Below are 27,667 nucleotides of genomic sequence, written 5' to 3' on the forward strand. Positions count from 1 at the left end.
TAAGACAAACTAATCAGAATGCGGTTTATTGACATGATAAAATACATCATTTATCGGGTGTGAGGGGACAGGAACAAGTCCAAAATCTTATACTCTGCACAGCAGCCCAGCAGGGATGCCCTCTCTAGAGATGGTTTATCAGGGGTACCCCATGAGCAGGCAGCTCCTGATGCAGCTGCCGGAAGAGCATCGCACACCGGTTCCTCTCCTGGGTCTTCCCCAGGCTGTGGTAGAGTCTGGCCTGGAAGTAAAGGACGTCCCTTATTCGCTCTTTGCAGTCAACCTTTGCAAAGTAGTTCTTGGCTTCATTGAGGTTCTCAATGGCAGCCTCCAGAGCTGATGGAAAGCGGAGAAAATAACACACATTTAACTCAACGTTCCACAGTTAGTTTTCAAAGCTTTGATATTTAGTTTTATTTGTTCCACATGTACCAGAAGATGCTTTTATATTCTCTATTCTTTGAGAAAGAAAAAACAAACCATTAGGGTGAGGTTTTCAAAAAGGTCTTTAAGGCTGGGTGTGGTGGCTCATGCCTGTAATCCCAGTACTTTGGGAGGCCAAGGTGGGTGGATCACCTGATGTCAGGAGTTCAAGACCAGCCTGAGCAACATGGTGAAAACTCATCTCTGCTAGAAATACAAAAATTAGCTGGGCATGGTGGCAGGTGCCTATAATCCTATAATACTCAGGAGGTTGAGTCAGGAGAACTGCTTGAACTCGGGAGGCGGAGGTTGCAGTGAGCTGAGATCGTACCACTACATTCCAGCCTGAGTGACAGAGGGAGATTCTTGTCCAAAAAAAAAAAAAAAAAAATGTCTTAAAGTCCTAACTTCTAGCCTGGTACTTGGCTCTACAGGGTTAATATAATCATTCACTTGTCCTCAATCTTCCTGCCAAGCATGCATGTGAAAGCACTTTAAATGCTGCATGAAATTTTAATATATATTTGTGAACACTCAGAACTTAAATACTGTCCTAAATTTAATGTCTTTTCTTCTTCTGGGTCCTAAACTTTTAAAGCTTTCTGGAATAGCATTGCCTTACGATCTTTGTACAGCTGCCTACCTTCTGCTTTCTTCGGCTGATCATAGGAAGCTGCTGACGCCACCTGGCACTTGGCCACTAAGAACATGGCACGGCCTTTGTCCAGGATAGCCCCGTCAGCCAAGATGGGCTCAATGGCCATGTGGAGAAGACTTAAGGCCTGTTCTGGGATTCCAAGAATGAGCTGAAAAAGAAACATCATAGCACTGTACATACCCAAACCCACTGCCCTTCCACTAGGAAGTGCTTCGTTTCTGGCAGTTCTCTCCTGAATGGCTATCTCTGGCTTATCTTTAATCTGACGTGTACTACATTAAAACAGGAACCACACTCCTAGAAAATACAACTTTGGCCGGGCGCGGTGGCTCAAGCCTGTAATCCCAGCACTTTGGGAGGCCGAGGCGGGTGGATCACGAGGTCAAGAGATCGAGACCATCCTGGTCAACATGGTGAAACCCCGTCTCTACTAAAACTACAAAAAATTAGCTGGGCATGGTGGTGCATGCCTGTAATCCCAGCTACTCAGGAGGCTGAGGCAGGAGAATTGCCTGAACCCAGGAGGCGGAGGTTGCGGTGAGCCGAGATCGCGCCATTGCACTCCAGCCTGGGTAACATGAGTGAAACTCCGTCTCAAAAAAAAAAAAAAAAAAAAAAAAAAAATACAACTTTGACAATCTGATTTCAGACTATGACAAATATAGCAGGGAGTCGTTATTCACATTACGGAAAGGTTCCTGTCTTTACAAAAAGATCCAGCATTAATATCCTTAAGTTTGGTGATTCTGAGGGGTTGAACTAGGTGGAAGGAGGATAACAATTCAGAAAATAACTCAAAAGAGTAGAGCAAAACACCCAAGAGATTCCGGTTGGTGTTAGTATGTTTAAAAAAAAAGAGAGAGAAATAAAATGGTACACTTGAGCTGGGCACAGTGGCTCATGCCTATAATCCCGATACTTTGGGAGCATGAGGTAGGAAGATCACTTGAGGCCATGAGTTCAAGACCAGCCTGGGCAACACAGCAAGACCCTGTCTCAAAAACAAATTTAAAACAATTAGCTGGGCATGGCCTGTAGTCTCAGTTACTCAGGAGGCTAAGGCAGGAGAATCACTTGAGCTAAGGAGGTCAAGACTGCAGTGAGCCACAGTCATGCCACTGCACTCCAGCCTGGGCAACAGAGCAAGACTTCGTTTCAAAATAAAACTAGAAAACATCTATTTAACAGACAAGAAAGCAGTAAGAGAGGAATTGAGGGACAAAAAAGATATGACATATAGAAAACAAGGCGGGCATGGTGGCTCATGTCTATAATCCCAGCACTTTGGGAGGTGCAGTTGGGCAGATCACTTGAGGTCGGGAGTTCGAGACCAGCCTGGTCAACATGGTAAAACCCCATCTCTACAAAAATTACAAATATTAGCCAGGCATGGTGGCGCACACCTGTAATCCCAGCAACTTGGGTGGCTGAGGCATGAGAATCACTTGAACCTAGGAAATGGAGGATGCAGTAAGCAGAGATCACACCACTGCTGTATTCCAGCCTGGGTGACAGAGTGAGACTCCATCTCAAAGAAAAAAAAAAAAAAAAAAGAAAAAGAAAAATCAAATTAGAATTAATGACATTAAATGTAAATGAGTTAAATTCTCTAATTAAAAGGCAGAAATTGTCAGAATAATTTTTTTTTAAGTATCCACTGTATGCTGTCTACAAGAGGCTCTCTTTAGATTTAAAGACACAAATAGTATTTAAAAAATTTTCCACTTGCTGGAGTGCAAAAAAAAAAAATTAGGCATAGGCTGGGCACAGTGGCTCACATCTGTAATCTCAGCACTTTGGGAGGCCAAGGCAGGTAGATCGAGACCAGCCTGGCCAATATAGTGAAACCCCATCTCTACTAAAAATACAAAAATTAGCCAGGCGTGGTGGCGCACATCTATAGTCCCAGCTACTCAGGAGGCTGAGGCAGAGAACTGCTTGAGCCTGGGAGGCGGAGGATGCAGTGAGCCGAGATTCTGCCACTGTACTCCAGCCTGAGTGGCAGAGCAAGACTCTGTCTCAAAAAAAAAAAAAAAAATTAGTTAGGCATGACGGTGCTCGCCTGTAGTCCCAGCTGCTTGGGAGGCTGAGGTGGGACAATCCCATCAGCCCAGGAGTCCAAAGTTACAGTGAGCTATGACTGCAGCACTGCACTCCAGCCTGGGTGACTGAGTGAGACCCTGTCTAACATAAAGACACAAATAAGCTGCAAGTAAGAGGATAGAAAAATATTCTGTGCGAGCAATAATCAAAAGAAAGCTGGAGTGCCTATGTGAGTATCATACAAAATAGAGTTTAAATTAAAAACTGTTACAAGAGACAAGGAAAAAGGAGAACATTATATACTCATAAAACAGTCAATTCATCAAGACATAACAATTATAAACAAGCAAAACAACAGCGCTCCAAAATATATGAAGCAAAATCTGACAGAATTGAAGGGAGAAATGGACAATTCAACAATAATAGGCCAGGCACAATGGCTCATGCCTGTTATCCCAGCACTTTGGGAAGCTGACGCAGGCGCACCTCTTGAGTCCAGGAGTCTGAGACGAACCTGGCTAACATGGCAAAACCCTGTCTCTACAAAAATACAACAAAGTAACTGGTTATGGTAGGGGACACCTATAATCCCAGATACTCAGGAGGCTGAGGTGGGAGGATCACTTGAGCTTGGGAGGTTGAGGCTGCAGTGAGCCATGATTGCACCATGGCATTCCAGCCTGGGCAACAGAGTGAGACTCTGTCTCAAACAAAACAAAACAAAACAAAACAAAAACCACAATAGTTGGGGAGCTCAACGTCCCATCTTTCAATCATGGACAGAAAAATTAGACAGAAGATCACCAAGGAAAGAGAAGACTTGAGTGACACTAGAATTAAACTGGCCCTAACAGATATATATAAAGCATGCCATCCAATATACATCAGAATACAAATTAGTCTCAAGTGCATGTGGAACATTTTCCACGACAGACTGTGTTGGGCCACAAAAGAACACTCAATAAATTTAAGAAGAATGAAATCATACAAGGAATCTTCTCTGACCCCATGAAATCAAAAATCAGTAACAGAAGGAAATTTAAAAATTCACAAATATGTAGGAATTAACATACTCCTAAATAACCAATGGGTCAAAGAATAAATCACAAGGGAAATTGGAAAATGCAATGATATGTGCAAAAATACCACAGATTCTGGCCGAGCGCAGCAGCTCATGTCTATAATCGCAGCACTTTGGGAGGCCGAGGCAGGTGGATCACTGGAGGGCAGGAATTCGAGACCAGCCTGGCCAACATAGGAAAACCCCATCTCTACTAAAAATACAAAAATAACCCAGGTAGCAGGATATGGTGACTCATGCCTGTAATCTCAGCAGTTTGGAAGGGTGAGGAAGGCAGATCATGAGGTCAGGAGACGGGAGACCATTCTGGCTAACACGATGAAACCCCATCTCTACTAAAAATAAAAAAAATTAGCCAGGCATGGTAGCATGAGTCTGTAGTCCCAGCTACTTGGGAGGCTGAGGCAGAAGAATCACTTGAACCTGGGAGGTGGAGGTTGCAGTGAGACGAGATCGTACCACTGCACTCCAGCCTGGGCGACTGAGCGAAACTCCGTCTCAAAAAAATAAAAAAGGCTGGGCGTGGTGACTCATGCCTGTAATCTCAGCACTTTGGGAGGCTGAGGCTGGCAGATCACAAGGTCAGATTGAGACCATCCTGGCCAACATAGTGAAAACCTGTCTCTACTAAAAATACAAAAAAATTAGCTGGGCATGGTTTCGCACACCTGTAGTCCCAGCTACTTGGGAGGCTGAGACAGAAGAATCACTTGAACCCAGGAAGTAGGGGTTGCAGTATGCCAAGATTGCACTACTGCACTCCAGCCTGGGCGGCAGAGCAAGACCCTGCCACAACAAAACAAAACAAAACAAAACAGACTCCAATTTATGAAATTTGTGGGATAAAGTAAAAATTTATGAAGTATAGTTCTCAGGGAAATTTATAACTATAAAGGCCTACATTTCAAAAGAAGGGAGATCTCAAATCAATAAGCAAATCTTCCACCTTAAGAAACTAGAGAAAGAATCCAGGTGCGGTGATTCGCACCTGTAATCTTAGCACTTTGGAAGGCTTAAGCAAGTGGATCACCTGAGGTCGGGAGTTCGAGACCTGGCCAACATGGCGAAAGCCCAACTCTACTGAAATTCAAAAATTAGCTGGGCGTGTTGGTGTGTGCCTGTAATCCCAGCTATTCAGGAGGCTGAGGTAGAAGAAATGCTTGAATCCAGGAGCCGGAAGTTGCAGTGAGTTGAGATGGCACCATTACACTCCAGCCTGGGTGACAAGAGCTAAACCCATCTAAAAAAAAAAGAAAAAGAGAGAAAAAGGAAGGGAGGGAGGGAGGAAGGAAGGAAGGAAGGAAAAAAAAACAAAAAGCAAATAAGACCTAAAGCTTAAACAGAACCAAGGAAAAAATAAGGATTAATGTGGAGATAAACAAAATGGAGACTAAGAGAACAACAGAATTAATAAAACTAAAAGTTGGTTCTTTGAAGAGATCAACAAAATTGACAAACTTATACTAACCAAGAAAAAATGAGAAGACTCAAATGACTGAAGTCAGAGATGACAGTGGGGACTTTACTAACAACCTTACAAAAGTAAGATGGATGATACAAGAATACCATGAACAATTATATGCAAGAAATTAGATAAACTACATGAAATGAACAAATTCCTAGAAAGACCAAACTACTAAAACTGACTCAAGAAGAAACAGGAAATCTGAATAGACCTATAACAACTAAAAAGACTGAATTGGTAACCAAAAAAACTTCCAACAAAGAAAAGCCCAGGGCCAGATTGCTTCACTGGTGAATTTTTGTCAAGCTTTTAAAGAATTAACACCAATCCTTCTCAAATTCTTCCCAAAAAAAAGAATAGGAGAGAAAACTTTCTAACTTATTTTGTGGGGCCACTATTACCCTAATACTAAAGCCAAAGAAAGACATCACAAGAAAACTACAGATGAATATCCTTTATGAATACAGATGCAAAAGTTCTGAATAAAATACTTGCAAACCAAATCCAACGGCACGTTAAAAGGATCATACACTATGACCATGTGAAATATAGTCCAGGAATGCAAGGTAGTTCCATACACAAATATAACATATGAATAAAATGAAAGAAAAAATTGGGCTGGGCATTGTGGCTCATGCTTGTAATCCCAGCACTTTGGGAGGCAGAGGTGGGTGGATCATTTGAGGCCAGGAGTTTGAGACCAGCCTGGCCAACATGGCAAAACCCTGTCTTCTAGTAAAATAAAAAATTAGCCAGCTGTGGTGGCACACGCCTGTAATCCCAGCTACCTGGGAGGCTGAGGCAGGAAAATTGCTTGAACCTGGGAGGCAGAAGTTGCAGTGAGCCAAGATTGCATCACTGCACTCCAGCCTGGGCAACACAGTGACACTCTGTCTCAAAAACAAAAACAAAAACTCATATAAAATTAACCAATGCAGAAAAAAATATTTGACAAAATCCAATACCTTTTCATAAAAAAAAAAAACACTAAATAAACTAGGAATAGAGGGAACTTCCTCAACCTCTATAAAAAACACATAGCTAGCATGATACTTAATGATGAAAGACTAAAAGTTTTCCCCTTGCAGGAACAAAATAAGGACACACCCTCTTTTTTTTTTTTTTTTGGGAAAACTTTTAGTCTTTCAAGACAGAGTCTCACTCTGTTGCCCAAGCTGTAGTGCAGTGGCAAAATCTCAGCTCACTGCAACCTCTGCCTCCTGGGTTCAAGAGATTCTCACACCTCAGCCTACCTAGCAGCTAGGATTACAGGCATGCACCACCATACCCAGATAATTTTTGTATTTTTAGTAGAGACGGGGTTTTGCCATGTTGGCCAGACTGGTCTCAAACTCCTGGCCTTAAGTGATCTGCCTTGGCCTCTCAAAGTGCTGGGATTACAGGTGTGAGCCACCAAGCCCAGCCAAGACACATACTCTTGCCACATTTATTCAACATGTATTGGAAGTTTTACTCAAAGCAATTAAGCAAGAAAAAGTAACAAAGGGGATCTAAGTGGGAATGGATGAACTAAAACTAACTCTATTTGTAGATGATCTTATACATACAAAACCATAAAAAAAATCTCCAAAACAGCCGGGTGCAGTGGCTCACACCTGTTCATCCCAGCACTTTGGAAGGCCGAGATGGGTGGATCATGAGGTCAGGAGTTTGAGACCAGCCTGGCCAATGTGGTGAAACCCCGTCACTACTAAAAATACAAAAAAGTAGCTGGGCGTGGTGGCAGGCGCCTGTAATCCCAGCTGCTCAGGAGGCTGGGGAAGGAGAATCGCTTGAAGCCAGGAGGCGGAGGTTGCAGTTGGCCAAGATGGTGCCATTGCACTCCAGCCTGGGTGACATAGAAAGACTCTATCTTGAAGAAAAAAAAAAAAAAAAAAAAAAAAAAATATATATATATATATATATATATGGATAATTTTTACAAGTGAACATCAAAAAGACAACTCAGTTAAAAAACAGGCAAAGGATCTGAATAGACGTTTCTCCAAAGTACATATACAAATGGCCAATAAGCACATGAAAAGGTACTCAACATCATTAGTCATTAGAGAAATGCGTATCAAAACCACAATGAGACACCACTTCATACCCACTCGGAAGGGTATAATAATCACAAATGGAAAATAAGAAGAGTTGGCAAGATTGTAGGGAAACTGGAACGCTTATACATTGCTTGTTGAAACAAAATGGTGCAGCCACTGTGATAATTCCTTAAGAAGTTAAACACAAAATTATGACTCAGCAATTCCATTCTGGCAACAAATAAAAACAGGTATTCAAACAAAAACTTGTACAGAAATGTTAACAGCTGCTATTCATAATAGCCAAAAGGCGGAAACAATTCAAAGTCCATCAGCTGTTGAATGGATAAGCAAAACGTGATCTATCCATACAGTGAAATACTATTCAGCCATGAAAAAGGATGAAGCACTGATACCTATTCCATGGATAAAATCTGAAAACATCAAGCTAAGTAAAAGAAGCCAGTCAAAAAAGGCCACATGTTATATGATTCCAATTATGTGAACTGTCCAGAATAGGCAAACTCACAGAGGCAGAAAGTGTTAGAAGTTACCAGAGGCTGGGGGAAGGGAGGATTGGGGAATGACTGCTTAATGGGTACACTTTCCTTTTCTGTGTCATGAAAATATTGTGAAATTAGACAGCAGTAACGGTTGCATAATGTTGTCAATATTCTCAAAATCACTGAATTGTATACTTTAAAATGGTCAAAATGGTACATATCTCATGTTATGTACCTTTTTTTTTTTTTTTTTTTGAGACAGAGCCTCGCTCTGTTGCCAAGCTGGAGTGCAGCGGCATGATCCCAGCTCACTGCAACCTCTGCCTCCTGGGGTCAAGCAATTCTCCTGCCTGAGCCTCCTGAGTAGCTGAGATTACAGGCATGTACCACCATGCCTGACTAATTTTTCTATTTTTAGTACAGATGGGGTTTCACTATGCTGGCCAGGCTGGTTTTGAACTCCTGACCTAGTGATCTGCCCGCCTCAACCTCCCAATGTGCTGGGATTACTGTGTGAGCCACCACACCCAGCCATGTACATTTTATCTGAAGGAAAAAAAAAGAATGACTGAGGAAGGTGGTAAGGAACAGATTCCTTAGCTCCACCCCTAGAGATTCTGACTCCGCAGGTCTGAGGCAAGGCCTCAGGTATAAAGATATTTTTAAGTCTCCACAATAATTCTAAAGAACAGCCAGTTTGGAGAACCTCCACTTTAATTAATAAAGTCTTCCAGTGAGTTTAACCTTCACGCATCATTGATTAATATTTATTGAAAGCCTTCTATGTGTAGGTCCTATAAGGTGCCAGGGAATATAAATGAAAATGAAGAGTCAGTTCCTTTGTGGCTTTTACTGAGGGAGAAAGAAAACAGACATAAAATACAATTTGATTTCCAAAAGCTTTCAATGAACGAACATCTGTGTTCCTCACTTCTTTATTCACATCCCCTTGTTGCTAAATCAAGCATCACTCTGTGTCAGCTAATCATTAATATGATGCAGGTGTCCTCACTGAAGAGGCAAGTCCTCCTTACTGAATACACAGCTCAGGAATGCCGGTGCCACTGTGAGTTGTCAGCTTGTCACCAGGTTCACACCTCCACAGGCTTCCTTGGAGGGCTTGTACATGAAGACTACCTTTCCAGACTTCAATATGAACAAATGAAAACTCCTTATTACCCTTTCAATACTCAAAAGTAGTCAGAGACTCACCAGCTCTTGAGCACAAATATGTGCTATAAAAACAGAGATGGGCTTACCTGTGCAAAAGCCAAGTTCAGCACCGTTTCAGAGGCCAAGTACTGTAACCGGTACTCCTTGGAGAGGGCCAGAGCCTGCAGGAGCATGGGCAGCGCGATGGTAGGGGAGGAAGATCGCCAGTACAGCTCTGCCACGGACAGCAGGACACTGACCGTAAAGAAGAAAACAAAGGATGAGAATATCCACCACCACATCTCCGTGAGATGCACAAGAGGCCCCTTACCTGATCACCATTTCCGTGTTCTTCAGTTTCTGACAATAAACCAACAATTTTTGTAAAAGTTTATGTGCCTCTGACATTTGGTTCTGAGCTTGTAATACAACCGCTTTCCTGAAACAGGATCAAAATGAACACAAGTGTTTTAACTAGTCACTTTGGGGGTAAGAATCGCTATTTATTCAATTAGACTATAAACCTCTCAAAAGGAAAAACTGAGCCTGATTTAATTTTTGTTGAAAGAAAAAAGTGTATGTGTGTATGAATGTGTAAGAGCATGTTTGAGAGCATGCCGTGTATACACACACTCATATATGCATGCAGGAAAAATCCTGGAATTATAGATAATAGCATGTTAATGATTATCTCCGGGACATACTTATTTTCTTCATTTTGCTTATCTATTTTTCTTTTTTGGGAGACGGAGTCTCACTCTGTTGCCCAGGCTGGAGTGCAGTGGCATGATCTCGGCTCACTGCAACCTCCACCTCATGAATTCAAGCGATTCTCCTGCCTCAGCCTCCTGAGTAGCTGCGATTACAGGCGCCTGCCACCACGCCTGGCTAATTTATTGTAATTTTAGTAGAGATGGGGCTTCACCATGTCGGCCAAGCTGGTCTTGAACTCCTGACCTCAAGTGATCTGCCCACCTCAGCCTCCCAAAGTGCTGGGATTACAGGTGTGAGCCACCGCGCCCCGCTGCTTATCTGTATTTTCTCATTCTCAGTAATAAATAAATAAATAAAGTTTTTTTTCCTAAGCTAAAACAAATAAGTTAATGCACATATAGAACAAAAACAAAACCATTTAACAATTATTTTATTCTGGGGTTAGATTTTTCAAGGTTTTTTTTTTTTTTTTTTTACCTATAAACACCCTCTATGCCATTGAGAGCTGTGATTCCTGTAACAAGTGAATCAGCCAAATGATATTTGCCATCATTCATTGCTCTGTCAAACTGTATTTTTTGATCACACAGCATCCATAACTAATAAGAAAAAAAAAACACACAATTAAGTACAAACTGGCAAATGTTCACCTTATTCAATGAGTATATCAAAGTATTTTGGATTGCTTAACAAATATCCTTACAATAATTCACACACATTCTTTTTTGGGGGTATTTTAAAAATGTTTTAAATATCTCAAGTATGTGAGAATATACACATACACAGAAAATACAATAGCAAACAGATGTATGCCAACCATCAACTTTGTCAACTTACATTTTGCTTTATCTGCTTCATATACTATTAGATACTAATGAAGTCCTTTGCAAATTCTACTTCCCTTTCTCTTTTTTCAAAGTAGGCACTCGATTTGGTATTTATCATTCTCATTCATGTTTTTTATACTTTTATAACATATTCACGATTACCACATATACACTTGTCTTTAAACAACAGACTATGGGCCTGTGTTTTTAAGCTTTGTATAAATAATACCATACTTGTAAGCATCCTTTGACAAGCTCCTTTTTAGCTCAATATTATTTTTCTGAGGGGAGATTATATCCCACTGTATATTATAATAAAAACTATTCTCATCGTAAATAAATCTAATGCCATCAAAAGGCAGATCACCTGGGCGTGCTGACTATTAGGTGGAAATCGTTCCTTCAAGTGCTTTAACACTTCAGAAGCTGCAGCAAAACATCCCTAAAATAGAAAGACACAATTTGATCAGCATAACCTGTGTTGAAGTCACACTTGCTGCATCATGCACAGATCGTGACAGATGCACCTGTTCTTGATGCAGCAACCTGAGAGATACTGGTCAGAGACTCAAATTTCTAAGGGCCATTTTTAAACACTCTAATAAATTTTTTTTTATTTTAAATTACACACATAAGACATATCCATTCTAGAAAAACACTTACGAAACACGTGTAAACAAGAACAGATGAACTACTTCTTTTTTTTTTTTTTTTTTTTTTTTTATCTGAGACACAGTCTTGCTTTGTTTCCTAGGCTGGAGTGCAACGGCTTGATCTCAGCTCACTGCAGCCTCAACTTCCTGGGCTCAATCAATTCTCCCATCTGAGCCTCCCACATAGCTAGGACTATAGACAGTCTTGCTCTGTCACCCAGGCTGGAGTGCAGTGGCGTGATCTTGGCTCACTGTAACCTTCTCCTCCCAAGTTCAAGCAATTCTGATGCCTCTGCCCCCCACCTCCCAAGTAGCTGGAATTACAGGTGCATGGCACCACGCCCAGCTAATTTTTGTATTTTTAGTAGAGGTGGGGTTTCACCACGTTGGCCAGGCTGGTCTCAAACTCCTAGCCTCAAGCAATCCCCTCGTCTAGGCCTCTCAAAGTGCTGGGATTACAGGCCTGAGCCATTGTGCCCAGCTGACAAATTACTTTTAATCCTAGAAAAGATAATCACAGTTAATGTTGTGGTATATCTCCTTCTATATTCCTTTTATGCACATAAATTAAAAATATATACATATTCCAAAAATAAGTGTGTGTGTGTGTGTGTGTGTGTGTGTGTGTGTGTGTACATATATTTTTTTGAGACAGACTCTCACTCTGTTGCCTAGGCTGGAGTGCAGTGGTGCAATCTCAGCTCACTGCAACCTCTGCCTACCAGGTTAAATCAATTCTCCTGCCTCAGCCTCCCAAGTAGCTGGGATTACAGGCTCATGCCACCACGCCCAGCTAATTTTTGTACTTTTAGTAGACATGGGGTTTCACCACGTTGGCCAGGCTGGTCTCAAACTCAGGTGATCTGCCCGCCTCAGCCTCCCAAAGAGCTGGGATTACAGGTGTGAGTCACCGTGCCTGACTTAACACGTATTTTTATAAATTACTTATAATACTGTTTACCCCATGGTAGGCACCCAATGAATATTTGTTGAATGAATAAATCTCTCAATGTCAATAAATACAAATCTACATCATCATAGTATTTATCAGGTAAATCAGTTATGGAACATGAAAATAATCTAGTTTTTGATATTCTGGTTATTTCTAATATTTTCTATTTAAAAAATACTATAATGAATATCTTGGTGCATAGAGCTTTGCATACTTGTCCAATTATTTCCCTAGCATAAAACCTTAGAAGTAGACCAGGCGCCGTGGCTCATACCTGTAAACCCGGCACTTCGAGAGGCCAAGGAAGGCAGGTCACTTGGGGCCAGGAGTTTGAGACCAGCCTGGTCAACATGGTGAAATCCCATCTCTACTAAAAATACAAAAAAATTAGTTGGGCAGGGTGGCACACGTCTATAATCCCAGCTACTCAGTAGGCCAAGGAAGGAGAATCACTTGAACCCAGGAGGCAGAGGTTGCAGTGAGCCGAGATTGTGCCACTGCACTCCAGCCTGGGCCACAGAGGGAGACTCCATCTCAAAACAAACAAACAAAATACAAAAACAACCGTAGAAGTAGAAATGACCGGCACTTTTAAGTTCTTTGAGATGTATTACTTAAATACCCTCTAGAAATGTACCAAGTACTTTCATACCAGAACTCTATTCCCTTTTCTTCCTCTAATGCTGAAGGATCTTTGCCTAATTTGTGAAAGTAGTACCTTAACTACTTTAAATTTAATTTCAATGACTAGATTGAAATGTTTTCATGTTTTTGGGCCATGCTTTTTCTGTGAATATACATTCATGACTTTTTTTTTTTTTTTTGAGACAAAGTCTAGCTCTGTGGCCCAGGCTACAGTGCAGTGGCGTGACCTCGGCTCACTGCAACCTCTGCCTCCAGGGTTCAGGCGATTCTCCTGCCTCAGCCTCCCTAGTAGCTGGGATTACCGGCATATACCACCACGCTCAGCTAATTTTTGTATTTTTAGTAAAGACGGGGGTTTCATTGTGTTGGCCAGACAGGTCTTGAACCCCCAACCTTGTGATCTGCCCACCTCGGCCTCCCAAAGTGCTGGGATTACAACTGTGAGTCACTGGTGGCACCCAACCCATTCATGACTTTTTTACACTCTTACAATGTTGAGATGTTTATCCTTTTTTTTTTGAGACAAGGTTTTGCTCTACTGCCCAGGCTGGAGTGTAGTGGTGCAATCTTGGCTTACTGCAACTTCTGCCTCCTAGGCTCAAGCAATCCTCCCAGCTCAGCCTCCCTAGTAGCTGGAACTACAGGCATGCGCCACAACACACCACACCCAGCTAATTCTTGTATGTTTTGTCAAGACGGGGTTTTGCCATGTTGCATACGCTGGTCTCAAACCCATGAGGCTCAAGCAATCCACCTGGTTCAGCCTCCTAAAGTGCTGGAATTATAGGTATAAAGAGAAACAGTGCCCAGCTGAGAGGTTTATCTTATTGATCCTGAAATCTCTTCAACTTGTCCCAATCATTTCAGGAGGTAATGTACTTTTTGTCTACCTAGAAGCTCAGTTAGTCCACAAGTCAACTTTTTTTTTTTTTTTTTTGAGACGGAGTTTCGCTCTTGTTACCCAGGCTGGAGTGCAATGGCGCGATCTCGGTTCACCGTAACCTCCGCCTCCTGGGTTCAGGCAATTCTCCTGCCTCAGCCTCCTGAGCAGCTGGGACTACAGGCACGCGCCACCATGCCCAGCTAATTTTTTGTATTTTTAGTAGAGACGGGGTTTTACCATGTTGACCAGGATGGTCTCGATCTCTTGACCTCGTGATCCACCCGCCTCGGCCTCCCAAAGTGCTGGGATTACAGGCTTGAGCCACCGCGCCCGGCCTTACAAGTCAACTTTTATTTGAAGTGAATAAGCAGAAATTACATTGAATTACAACAAAAGGTCATATTCCTATGGTTTTAACTGACCAGTGTCGCCAATTATTTTCATGACTGTCACAGGGAGTTGGATATGGGGATATAGATCCTGCAGTGTCCCCTCAAAACAGTCCCATTGTGATCTGCAATTCCTGAGGCTGAGAGAAGAATGATATAAGATGAGCCAGAATTTACACAGAAAGAGCAAAGGAGCATGATTATCTTAGGAAAACAATTCACTCACTTCCTCTGGATCGTAAGAGGAAAGCCGTTCTGAGCCCCATAATGTATTTATAGGCTCACTGAAACCCCAATCACTCCCATACCACAAAACAAAGTGCAGCATCCAGTTTACTTGGAGGAAAGTTTCAGAAGCAGATACAAGAGAAATAAAAGAGTAACTGGAGACTCATGATAAAGCTGCCTTCTCCGCAGCTGGCCAAACTTAATTTCACAGGTGCGAGTCTAACTTGTCCAATTAAAAATGTGACATTCATCAACCCAGGAAGTATATCCACATGACTGATGTTCTAAAACTGGAAAGATCTAAGGTAAGTTAAAGAAAGGGGTAAAGTCAGCAAGAACCAGGGCAGAAAAAAAATAAAAATAATAAATAATAAAAAAAATAAAGGGATAAAGGACGGACTTAAAAAGGCAGCTACCTTCTAGTTGTGTACTAAAAAGCTTCCTAACACACCCTGGCTGATAAGCCCAGAGGTGAAAGGGGGATGCAGATGGCATTATTCATACAGACCCAAAGAGCATGGTTACTTTTTAGGTTCTTACTCCCATGAAAAAGCACAAAATTCTAACAAATGGCCTTGGATAAAGTTACAAGGCTAAAGAATTGAGCCACCAGGCACTATGACACACCTGTAATTCCAACACTGTGGGAGGCCAAAGCAGGAGGATCACTTGAGGCCAGGAGTTCAAGACCACTCCAGGCAACACAAAATAGAAGATTCCATCTCTAAGAAACAAGAATTAAAATAATTAGCGGGGTGAGGTGCTGTGCACCTGCAGTCCCAGTTACTGCGCAGGATAAGGTGGAGTTCAAGGCTGCAGTGAGCCATGATTGTGCCACTGCACTCTAGCCTGGGCAAGAGTGAGACCCCACTTCTTAAAAAAATTAAAAATGGGCTGGGTGTGGTAATCCCAACACTTTGTGAAGCTGAAGCGGGAGGACTGCTTGAGCCCAGAAGTTTGAGACTAGCCTGGGCAACGTAGTAAGATTCCATCTCTATGAAAAGATATTTTAATTAGCCATGGCTGGCAGGCTCCAGTAGTTTCAGCTACTGAGGGGGCTGAGGTGGGAGGATCCCTTGAGCCCAGAAGATTGAGGCTATAGTTGGCTGTGACTACAACACTACACGCCAGCCCTGGTGATAGAGCAAGACCCTGTCTCAAAAAAAATATATTAAAAATTGTCCAGGCACGGTAGCTGATGCCTGTAATCCCAGCACTTTGGGAGGCAGAGGTGGGTGGATCATTTCAGGTCAGGAGTTTGAGTCCAGCTTGGCCAACATGGTGAGACCCCCATCTCTACTAAAAATATGAAAATTAGCTGGGCGTGGTAGCATATGCCTGTTATCCCAGCTACTTGGGAGGCTGAGGTAGGAGAATCGCTCGAACCCAGGAGGTAGAGGTTGCAGTGAGCCGAGATCACACCATTGTACTCCGGCCTGGGTGACAAAGTGAGACTCCCTTTCAAAAAAAAATTTTTTTTAATATAAATTTAAAAAATAAAAAAGAACTGAACCAAGTCTAAGGTTTTTGTAAAGTAGTTGTCCATTCTAACAGTGAAAAAAGTAAGGATTTTGCCTGGTGCAGTGGCTCACACCTGTAATCCTAGCACTTTGGAAGGAAAATAACAATTTCACCGGGCGTAGTGACTCACACCTATAATCCCAGCACTTTGGGAGGCTGAAGCAGGCATATCCCTTCAGGCCAAGAGTTTTAGACCATCCTGGGTAACATGGTGAAACCCCATCTCTACTAAAAATATAAAAATTCACTGGGTATGGTGGCGTATGCCTGTAGTCCCAGCTACTCGGGAGGCTGAGAAACGAGAATTGCTTGAACCCCAGCGATTCTGGGGAGATTGCAGTGAGATCGTGCCACTGCACTCCAGCCTAGGCAACAGAGCGAGACTCTGTCTCAAAAAAGCTAAATACCTCAATATGTTCACTGACTCATTCATTACGAAATGCTCCTCTCATCCATGGCACCAGGAAAGGAAGAGAAGTGATGTTAAGGGGGTGCCAGTGTCACGAACAGGAAGAAACAAGTAAGAGACAGACCTGCAACATTCCCAGGGGAAGGCAACCAGCAAGCCCTTTCGAACTCTGAAAACATGGGTGGTGCTTCCCAGGCACCGGAAGAAAGCAGAGGCAAAGGCGCCGTGGAACCCATCAATCAGGGCCCATCCACCCCTCAGTGTACACAGCCATGTCAAATGCTAACATGTTTGCTACAGAAAAGTACATCTGGACTTCTGAAAGGGGTGGAAACCACCCAAAAATCTTTAGGCTGCAGTTAGGGAATGCTGAGTGTTATGATGCAATCTAACAGTAACACGTATCACAAAGAGGAAGAGAAAAATATCAAGGAAACGTCTGGATTGTCACGGCAGTGTTTAGTGAGAGCGAGGGTTTTAGATAAAATAGCTTTCCCTTACTCGTTCCCATGAAAGAAGACATTTTCAACAAGGGGAAGATAAAGCCTACAGTAGCACAAGCTATACTTTAATTGATCCTTTATAATGAGAATCTCATAAAATTACTTGGGGTGCAAGTCATCAAGATTATGCCCCATTCCCACTGTCCTTCTTTGGAGTCAACCAGATTTGGGTTGGAGACCCGCCTCTGACATTTACAGGTGTTAAGCACAGGATTTAGCTCTCAGGACCTCAGTCTTTTGTTCTGTGAAATGGGGATAACAGCACACTTGACCCATGAAGTGGATTCCGTAAGACAGTACACATACAAGAGGCACAGGGATTGGCACAGAACCAATTTGCAACAAACATTAGTTATTATATTATGATTTTAGTTATGCTTCTATTATACTCTCCTCTCTCCTAAAACACACGAACCTCTACTACCTTAAATGTCAAAGAATCCTTTTTATTTCCTTAGTACATGAAACTAGCTGACCTCTTAGAATTCCCTTCACTGATGCCAAAAAAGACCCTAAATTCAACCAACTTTGCAGACTCCATGCTTGGTCCACTTCCACTGGTGGGATTTCACTGTTTCAGCCACAGCATCGAGCAGATCTGTCCAAGACATGTCCAGTGCTTTTCTCAAGCACTAGAGCAAAGAAATGGTAGAGCCTCCATTGCCCCAGAAGCACATGGACCTGGCCACCTGCCTACCTGCTCCGCATGTAGCTCTGCGAGGTGGCAGAGTGCGACAGCAAAGGACTCTGTGTTGTTCTGCTGCACGCCCGCGTTCACCGCCTCCAGGCTGTTCATGCTCAGCAACATCTGGGCCTGTTGCAGGGCCATGGTGCTGGGTGGGGAGAGGGAACAGGATTTCCTTTCAGCAGCAGGCCTGGCTGCCCCTGGGCCATGCCCGTCAGCTACCTTGAGTGGCATAAAGCCAAACCCCTCGCAGGCTCTGGCTTTCTTGGGAGCAGCTGCCTCCCAGTGCCAGCAACCCTGCCCTCAGGATAAGAAAAGCAGAAGAGCATCCTGGATGTGCAGCCCGAGGAGACACGTCATGGTTAGGGCACAGCTGGGAGTGTGCGCTCCCAGACCCCCCACCCCCACCCCAGGTTCCCTGCAGTCACAGTATGTGAATTAGTTTTCACGGGTAAATTCAGACCCGATGCCATCCTGGCACAGGCTGCTCTGGCAATGTAAGCAGTGGCCAGTGTCTGCAGCTGTTTCAGAGCACACCGTGCCAAAAAATTATCTGAAATACAAAAACAAGACTGGTAAAAAAGGCACTTCCTTTCATTACTGAATTCCTAGAAACAGCCTGTCTAAGTGAGGGGTGAGGCAGCAACAGAACTCCAGGATTAAAATCCGGCAACAATGTTTACTTCCAGGCTCTAAGTGGCTAAATGGGAAAGTATGCAAGAGGCTGAAAATATTCTACAGGAAACACCTGGGTTAACAGAAAAGCAACTTCCTTTACGCGATAGCTTTGGGGTTCAGGGTACCCTCAACTAGAGCAACTATGGACCATGCCTCCTATGAACAGGAAGAAAGGTTCCTGCCACAAAGCAGAGGAGCCTGGTGCTTGGAGTCAGATGACATGGGTTTGAGTCCTTTGTCACTTGTTAACTACGTTTGTGATCTCAGGTAGACCAGATGTGCGAACCTCGGTTTACTCTCCCAGCATGGAGAGCACCCACCCGCTACTTCACAGAGTGTTTGGGAGGAGTAAGAAGGAACATGCACGGGAGACAACTTTTCAGTTTGTGCAAAATACAAAATGTTTTATAGTCTAAAACATTTTGTATTTTATAGTCTAAAACATTTTGTCTAATCCTCTGCAGGAACGTCTACCCAAGCGGGGGAAATCTTGTGTGTATGGCCTTTCACAGAACCAGTTTGCTAGCTCCTGCTTCTTTCTAAAGGATTCACACCCTCAGGGCCTTGGGAGACCTACCTGCGGCCATACAGCCTCCATATGGCCGTTTTCTGTGCAATGCTGATGTCGATGAGCTCTGACAGGCTGTGTTTCCAGTGCAGGAGGTCGGAGTCCTTTAGGGCATCCATCAGCTTGTTTGCCGTCTTCCCAGCAAAAGCTCTCTGTTGAACAAGGGACTGTATTCCCAGGGAGGCGAGGTACTAAGGGGACAGATATACCCACGACCCAAGATAGAGATTACATGACAGAATTTGTTTTGCTCTTCAGAAATGTGGTGGATTTCACATTTCAGCACATGCACAGTGACAGCACTATTTAAAAGGAAAGTACCTATAACCTGGCCTTAACCCTGATCCATACGAGATGTGTTCCTGAAAAACTGGGTCTGGGAGAGAAGCAGAGGGTACACGGGAAAGAGCCAGCAGGGCTTTAGCATTAGATGGACCTGGACTTAAACACTGCCTCTGCTACTTACTGTGTGACTTAGGGCCAGTCACTTAGCTTCTTAGCTAAGCCTCAGCTTCCTCATCTGTAAAATGGGCATCAAACCTATCATAAAGAATTATCGTAAGGATTACAATGAAATAATAGATGTCAAACAGTGCTGCGCACATATGTAATAGGAGATCAAAAAAGGATGCCTATCATGAGCAACAGAATTATCTTGTCATGAACTTTTGGTGTCATCTTCAAGGATGAAAGCTGAACTAAAAAATTCCAGCTTAAATTCACGGCAAAAATTGTAGTTAAGCCTACACTTACTTCAAGGAGCCATTTTTGTCATTATAATCAATTCTGTACATCTAAGCGAATCACATGGACAAGTTATAGATTTTCAAGGTATACATTAAATTACACATAATTACTTTCCATTTCACTGAAGTCTGTCACAAACTTCATGAGACAGAATGCTTAAGCAGTCCTACTCCTATGGTTTCGTTTTCAGTAGGTGTTTCTGAGAGAACAAGGTTCTCCAAGCTTGTCCTTCATTTTTTTTTTTTTTTTTTTTTTTTTAAATGGAGTTTCTCTTGTTGCCCAGGTTAGAGTACAGTGGCACAATCTCAGCTCACTGCAATCTCCACCTCCCAGGTTCAAGTGATTCTCCTGCCTCAGCTTCCTAAGTAGCTGGGATCACAGACATGTGCCACCACACCAGCTAATTTTGTATTTTTAGTAGAGACAGGGTTTCACCATCTTGGCCAGGCTGGTCTCGAACTCCTGACCTCAGGTGATCTACCAGCCTTGGCCTCCCAAAGTGCTGGGATTACAGGTGTGAGCCACCACACCCGGCCAGACATGCCTTTTCAATACCCCTCAGTGTATGTCACTGAGGACTGCAATTCATGGCCTTCCCTGTCAGTCAAAATAAGAAAGGATAAATCTGCCTGTCAGGTTTACTGGTTCCTGGCTTTGTTTATTGTTTAAAACAAGGATCAGCAAACTTGTTCTGTTTATAAAGGGCCAAAGAGTAAATAATTTAGATTTTTTCAGGCCACTTTTGGTTTTGTCACATATTTCTTCTCTGTTGTTGATTTTTTTCTCCCATCACTTAAAAATGTAAAATCCACTCAGCTTGAAGACCCTAAGTAGGCAGAAAGCCAGATTTGGCCCAAGGCCTATAAAGTTCACCAATCCCTGGTTTAAAAATAAGTCTTTGCTGGCCAGGCACCATGGCTCACACCTATAATCCCAGCACTTTGGGAGGCTGAGATGGGTGGATCAAGAGGTCAGGAGTTCAAGACCAGCCTGGCCAAGATGGTGAAACCCTGCCTCTACTAAAAATACAAAAAATTAGCCAGGCGTGGTAGTGGGCGCCTGTAATCCCACCTACTCGGGAGGCTGAGGCAAAGAACTGCTTGAACCAGGGAGGTGGAGACTGCAGTGAGCCAAGATCATGCCACTGCCCTCCAGCCTGGTTGACAGAGCAAGACTCTGTCTAAAAAAAAAAAAAAAAAAAGAAAAAAAAATCCTTTGCTAAAATTTTCTAAGTGAGTATGTGCTAAATTAATGTTGCTCAATAAACTAAACAAAGATCTCTCATCGAATTGATAAAGGGAACTTCCACAGATGTTATTAGAATACAGGGAACAGAGAGAAACCTACCACACAGAATTTAGTGGTTAATAATTAAAGTCATATGAAACTGCCAAGAATAAAACCACACTTTGAAACCCATTCTAAATCTATCGCTGGTTCATGACAGAGGTGGGCAGAAAAAGAGACAAAGGCTCGACCATTTACGGAAACAATCTCACAGAAAGATGAGCCTTACCGGTAACCCAAAATGTACTGCCTTCTTCACAGAATGCTCCAGCAGAACATAGCTATCGGATCTCTTCTGCCCCAGCACATAAAGCCAGCTCTGGCAAGAGAAATCATCAAAATATATCATAACGATGGCAATGGCTGATGTTCTAGTGAAATATCAATGTGCTCATAAGAAATAATTTCAAAGGGACAAAATACTTGATATTTCTTGTATCACAAATACAAGAAATATCAAGAATCTAAATGAGACCTGTCAAACAAATCAATGCCATTAAACCAGACTGAAATAAACGAGTCACTGATCTGCTTCACCTAACAGCCTCGGAATGGCAGGTGTTTCAGAAAAAAAGAATGAAGCCCTTATATGGCCTTTAACTGAGAAGTAAGATTCTCAGCTGCTTGTCAAGTACCTTCTGTGTTCTACTGTGCTTGGCGATTTGGCTATTACAGGACAGTATTTTACCGGTTACTAAGTGTAACATACATGTTTTTGTTAATGCCAGTGCTAAATGTAATAAAGGTTTTCTCTTCTTTCATGGCAAGTTGCATTAAACTTTGTAGACCGGATATATGGCAAAAGCAAAACAGATGTCATGAACTAAGAAAGACAAGTATAGATAGGTTGCACTTTCTGAATTCCCACGAGCACCTAACTAGTTCCCTTTTGCTGCTAGGGATCTTTGTTCCAACTGCAAAACAACCCAATTCAAATAGGGCCTTGTGAAGGCCAACTCAACCCGTGAACAAAACTCCCAAGACCAGAGGATGGCCTCACCAAACAGTGCTGGAGACACACGTGATCGTTGGACTCCTGGGCAATCCTAATTGCCTCCTGCAGGGCGAGCTCTGCCTGTTGACTAATGACAGACTAAACATTAATAATATCCCATTAACAATCACAAACATGCATAAGCAACCGTAGCAGAAAGTCATCTGTACACAGTCATCCAAGTGGAGGTCTCTGGGTTGGAAGCGGTAACTATTTCTGGGCTTATTCTCTCAGAGGCGTGCCCCAACCCCAGAAGCAAAAAACGCCAACAGGGAAATATAGGACATGTCTCTTCTAAGGGGAATTTCTACGAAAAGGGCATAAAGCAAAGGCTTTTATCTCTGCTCCTAAGATGTTTATTTTAAAGGTTCACTGCTGAGGGGAAGGGCAAGGAGAGGACATAATATTTTACTTTTCATAGCATTCCCTTCTGCATTATCTGAACTCTTTTCTCACTATGTGTATTTATTATTTTCATCATTTTTTCAAAACCACTTTTTTAGAGACAGGGTCTCCCTGTCACCCAGGCTGGTGTTCAGTGGCACAATCCTAGCTCACTGCAGCCTTGAATTCCTGGCCTCAGGCAATGAATCTCAGCCTCCTGAGTAGCTGGGACTACAGGAGCTCACCACCATGCTTGGCTAATTTTATTTTAAATAGAGATAGAGTCTCACTATGCTCCCCAGGCTGGTAAACTCCTGGCCTCAAGCAATCCTTCCGCCTCAGCCTCCCAAGTAACTGGGACTACAGGCTCACACCACCATGCCCAGCTGATTTTTTTAAGGAGATAAAGTCTCTCTATGTTCTCCAGGCTGGTCTTGAACTTCTGGCCTCAAGCGATCCTCCTTCTTCGGCCTCCCAAACTGCCGGGATTATAGGCATGAGCCATGGTGCCCAGCCCAAAGCTAGTTTTAAAAAGTATTTTGAGGAGTCCCACTTCTGTAATTTTTTTTCCTTTAAATCTCTATTCAAATATTAAGTTGGCAAAGATCAAGGAGGGCTGACCTGCTACCTTTATATTTAAACAGAGATTTACAAATTAAAGGAGTAGGTGATCTATGCATGTACCTGGAGTAACAATGTTACTTAGGAAAACAAGAGCACTTCACTATCACTTTCTAACCCCTTATCCTGGTCTATCACCACAAGACATATTACAACTATGCTTAGGATTGTTTTTTCCCTATCTCCCCTGATATAAGCTCTATAACAGGGTTTTGTTTTGTTTTTTTCCCTTTTTCACTGCTGTATCCATGGTAACTATCCCTAGTGCCTAGTACACAGTAAATGCTCAATAAAGTGCTACAAGGATTTTCAAAAAATCCTTTTAGCTAAGTGACAAAGATTTACACAGGCCCATAGATCCAGGATCAGAAACAAAGAAGCCTGGCCTGAGTAAATCACGAATTAAGGAAAATGTACATATTAATAAAAATCTACCTTTCCTCATTATTCTGTGCAATTAGCTGTCTATCCATTGATAATACTGTAAACATAAACAAATTCTGAGCTGGGTGCAGTAGCTTACACCTGTAATCCCAGCACTCTGGGAGGCCAAGGTGGGAGGCTCACTTGAGGCCAGGTGTTCAAGAACGACCTGGGCAACATAGCGAGACCTCGTCTCTATATTTTTAAAAATAAAAAGAAGAAATTCTGTTCATCAAAAGATTATTTGTATACAGAAGGCTGTATACAAATTTCTAACCCTCAGGGGAAGCAGTTCCTAACTAAGTTAAACAGTTTGCTGGCAAATATTAAAAATGGCATTGCTATTATTTTTGAGTACATAAAAAAATGAAAGGCTCTGATCAAGAGGTTATTAAATCTGGGAAGACCAAAAGAAGTTAATTATTACAGGATATCATGGACTCTCACAAAAATCACAGTTTTGAGGAGCCTTAAACATTTTTGGATACAACTATCAATCTGATGTTTGAATGCCCTTAATGACACCTTTGGTCTAGGCCTGAGCACCCCACTGATGCCTTCCTCAGAGGGTTATATAAAGGGAAACTGTTGCCTTACAATGAGCAGAAATACTTTGTCCTCTGACTTACGCTTATTTACCACCTCTCAATCTTGTCCAGTAGCCAGACCCTCGATCAATCTAAGCTCTTTTCACGTGACATTTTACTACATGAAGACGTCAAATACATGCTTGGATAAGACATTTTTCTCCAGGATGAACATCTCACCTCCCTCCCACCTTATTTATATGATACAGCTTTGAATGTCTCAACACCCTGAGACGGTTCCCCACACAAACTTCAGTTTGTCTATGTCCCTTTTAAAACCTGACAACTGGGTGGGCCCAGTGCTTCACACTTGTAATCCCGGCACTTTGGAAGGCCAAGGTGGGAGAACTGCTTGAAGCCAGGAGTTTGAGACCAGCCTGGGCATTGTGGTGCATGCCTGAGTCATAGCTACTCAGGAGGCTGAGATGGACTGCTTGCTTGAGCCCAGGAGTTCGAGGTTACACTTAGCTATGATCATATCACTGCACTCCACCCTGGGTGACAGAGTGAGGCCTTGTCTCTTAAAAACAAAAACCTGACAACCAGAAATAAAAAGAATTCCCTAGGTGTTGCCTGACACACAGAGAAAGGGATAGAAGTCTCAATTATTGAACTGTGGACACTATACTCCCACTAATACACGCTATATGGTCTGTATTCAAAGATGCCTATAGCAGAGACCACACTTCTCTCAACTGGTAAAAAGCCACAGGGCAGGAGGGGGGTAAAGGGATCTTTCAATTAGTAATTTCCCACCTTTCACCATTATTCACATTATTTCATTATTTCCAGGATAGTCTCCACGTTCTGAAAGTTGTTTTATCTACTTAATTCTATTTACTAAAAAATAACCAATCAATTTTCCTATTTCTAGTCATTAAAAACACAGGCATATGGAGGTAGCAGTATAAACCAGTGTCACCTGACTGAGCTGCCTGAATTCTATCCAAAAGCAAACGTGACTTTTAGTAAGCCTATGTAGTCTTTCAGTAAAGGCACTGGATGAAAACTTCTGCAACTGCCTTTTGGCTTTTTGAAATACTAAAAATAGCTTCTGCATCCCCATTTTTTACCTCCAAAAAATCCTTTAGGGACTCTCTGGCCTAATGACCTAATTTCCTTTTCGCTGAATGGCCTGTTGTTCTTAGAAGTAATCGAAGAGGCCAGGCACTAAGACAGCAATGTTAAATGATGACACCAGGGGGCAGACTATTTAGGCAGAAGGTTTTCATTAACTTCGCTCCAGTGCAAAAAAAGTTCCCTCTATGGAAGTTATCAACTAGTTCAGGTTGATGAGTTTCTTTCTTTTCTTCTTTTTAAAAAATACATTATTTTTTAAAATGCATCGCAATTAACATTTGAGAGTTCATTTCTTCCATTTCTTTTCCCTTTTTTTCTCCACAAAATAGCAGATCTTTTATTGTCATCAGTTAATTCAATTTGTGCATGGACAAAAGTCTATTATAAACTTACTAGTGACCGAATCGGCAGTGCAGGGCGGCAAGATTCAGAGCGGCGTATCTCAAGCTCCGGCCATAGCCCTCTTCCCCGTTACTTTTGCTTTCGGCTCCAGTAAGAATCAGACGATCAAAATAATGAAGGAGGCTGTGTGTTGAACTGAAAACATCTTGGACACGGAGGTTGTTTAAGTAGCTGAGATAATGCTAAAACAAGAAATAATCGATGTATTTTAAATGCTGTAACTATCTCTTGGGTAAGACAACTGCCGAGAGTTTCACTGGCTACAAACACTAGTGTATCCCATGCCCTTCTAATAAGATGGTCATAATTTAGCTTAATCTTTTCTCTAGAGGCAGAATAAAACAGCTTCAAGACACATTCCCCTAGTGGGAATCCACAAATTAAAAATGGAAGTTCCATTAGTATTTGTGTCAGTTTTTTGTTTTGTTTTGTTTTTTTTTGAGACGGAGTTTCGCTCTTGTTACCCAGGCTGGAGTGCAATGGCGCGGTCTCGGCTCACGGCAACCTCCGCCTCCTGGATTCAGGCAATTCTCCTGCCTCAGCCTCCTGAGTAGCTGGGGCTACAGGCTGCGCCACCATGCCCAGCTAATTTTTTTTTTTGTATTTTTAGTAGAGACGGGGTTTCACCAAGTTGACCAGGATGGTCTCAATCTCTTGACCTCGCGATCCACCCGCCTCGGCCTCCCAAAGTGCTGGGATTACAGGCGTGAGCCACTGCGCCCGGCTTGTGTCAGTTTTACCTTAAATATACTCCACTCTGCCACTGGTTACGCGGGCGATAGAGGAGAATAGTGGGGCTTACCGAGTTCAAATATCAAGGAAAACTGAGTATTCAAAATTAAAGATTCTAAAACCTGAATTAATTTACAAATTATAAAATTTTTATTAATGTACAAGTTAAAACACATTGAGATTTACTAGTTTCCTAAGTTAATTATTTTCATTTTTTTTGAGTCACTGAAACTTCCCTAACAGGCAGATCTCAGTTACTAGGAAGCACAATAGATACATTTCTATATTCAAATATTATCAAGAAAATTTTCCGAGTAAAAAATCCATTAAGGAATGGTATTACTGTAACTTTAAAAATAAATAAACACTGACAAAAGAGATAAAGGGAAAGAGTTTTTCAGCCTCAAAGCTGTCGTTTGGGCTGGGCGTGATGGCTCATGTCTGTTATTCTAGCACTTTGGGAGGCTGAGGCAGGGAATCACCCGAGATCAGGAGACCAGCCTGGCCAACACGATGAAACCCTGTCTCTACTAAAAGTACAAAAGTTAGCTGGGCATGGTGGCTCATACCTGTATTCCCAGCACTTTGGGAGGCCGAGGCGGGCAGATGACGAGGTCAGGAGATCGAGGCCATTCTGGCCAACATGGCAAAACCCCGTCTCTACTAAAAGTACAAAAATTAGCTGGGTGTGGTGACAGGTGCCTGTAATCCCAGCTACTAGGGAGGCTGAAGCAGGAGGGTTGCTTGAACCCGGGAGTTGGAGGTTGCAGTGAGCTGAGATTGCCCCACTGTACTTCAACCTGGCGACAAAGCAAGACTGTCTCCAAAAAAAAAAAAAGTAGCCTTGTCATTCCTTTCCAACACAGCAACAAATTCTGGGAAAGACTTACCGCTTCAGCAAAATCAGGATTAAATTTCAATAAATTGTTTAATTCCTTCTGCAAGGAAGCTGGAGTGAGGGCCTTAGTCTCATCATTCTTTAGCAAAGAGGCCTGAAATTTAAAAATGGTAACTTAGTAGAAAGAAATGGTCAAGAAACTTATGAAAAGATATACTAACTAGCATCACCTGATTATTTTCTTTTCTACAAAGGTCCTTCAGGCTCTGGCCCCTCATCTCGCCAGCCTTAGCTGGCCTTCCCTCATTCCAGGTACGCTGAAGGTGGACCCTGCCACATGCTCTCCTCTTGACCATACACAACACTGTTTCCTCTTTCAGAAACATGAAGCCTCCCGCCCATTACTCCCCAGCCACATGCTACCCCAGGCTGAGCAAACCCATACCCACGTCTAGCTCATCCTCCGGGCCACCTGCTTCTGTCACCTTCTAGATGAGGTGAGATCCTATAAGCCCTCTGCACTTACGCTTCCTGTAGCACTATCAAACTA

The 27,667-nt window shown here is 42.6% G+C and overlaps 1 protein-coding gene across 2 annotated transcripts in view; it reads right to left on the minus strand.

The window, feature by feature from the left end:
* ANAPC5 (anaphase promoting complex subunit 5) overlaps positions 1-27,667 on the minus strand; it is a 44,288-nt gene continuing 16,621 nt past the window's right edge. The window contains exons 6-17 of one of the 2 annotated variants that reach the window (XM_032242174.1): positions 27,170-27,271; positions 25,539-25,729; positions 22,057-22,138; positions 21,286-21,375; positions 19,032-19,213; positions 17,789-17,924; positions 11,276-11,350; positions 10,559-10,680; positions 9,699-9,806; positions 9,475-9,622; positions 1,067-1,229; positions 1-336 (exon numbers count right to left, since the gene is read on the minus strand). In XM_032242174.1, the coding sequence (XP_032098065.1) occupies positions 125-336; positions 1,067-1,229; positions 9,475-9,622; positions 9,699-9,806; positions 10,559-10,680; positions 11,276-11,350; positions 17,789-17,924; positions 19,032-19,213; positions 21,286-21,375; positions 22,057-22,138; positions 25,539-25,729; positions 27,170-27,271 (1,611 nt within the window). In that variant the 3' untranslated portion in view covers positions 1-124. The remainder of the gene's footprint in view (positions 337-1,066; positions 1,230-9,474; positions 9,623-9,698; positions 9,807-10,558; positions 10,681-11,275; positions 11,351-17,788; positions 17,925-19,031; positions 19,214-21,285; positions 21,376-22,056; positions 22,139-25,538; positions 25,730-27,169; positions 27,272-27,667) is intronic. The other variant, XM_032242180.1, reaches the window with a different exon arrangement.

Source organism: Sapajus apella, unplaced genomic scaffold, assembly GCF_009761245.1.
Source record: "Sapajus apella isolate SASKATOON/1434 unplaced genomic scaffold, GSC_monkey_1.0 scaffold2, whole genome shotgun sequence".
Taxonomy (NCBI): Eukaryota; Metazoa; Chordata; class Mammalia; order Primates; family Cebidae; genus Sapajus; species Sapajus apella.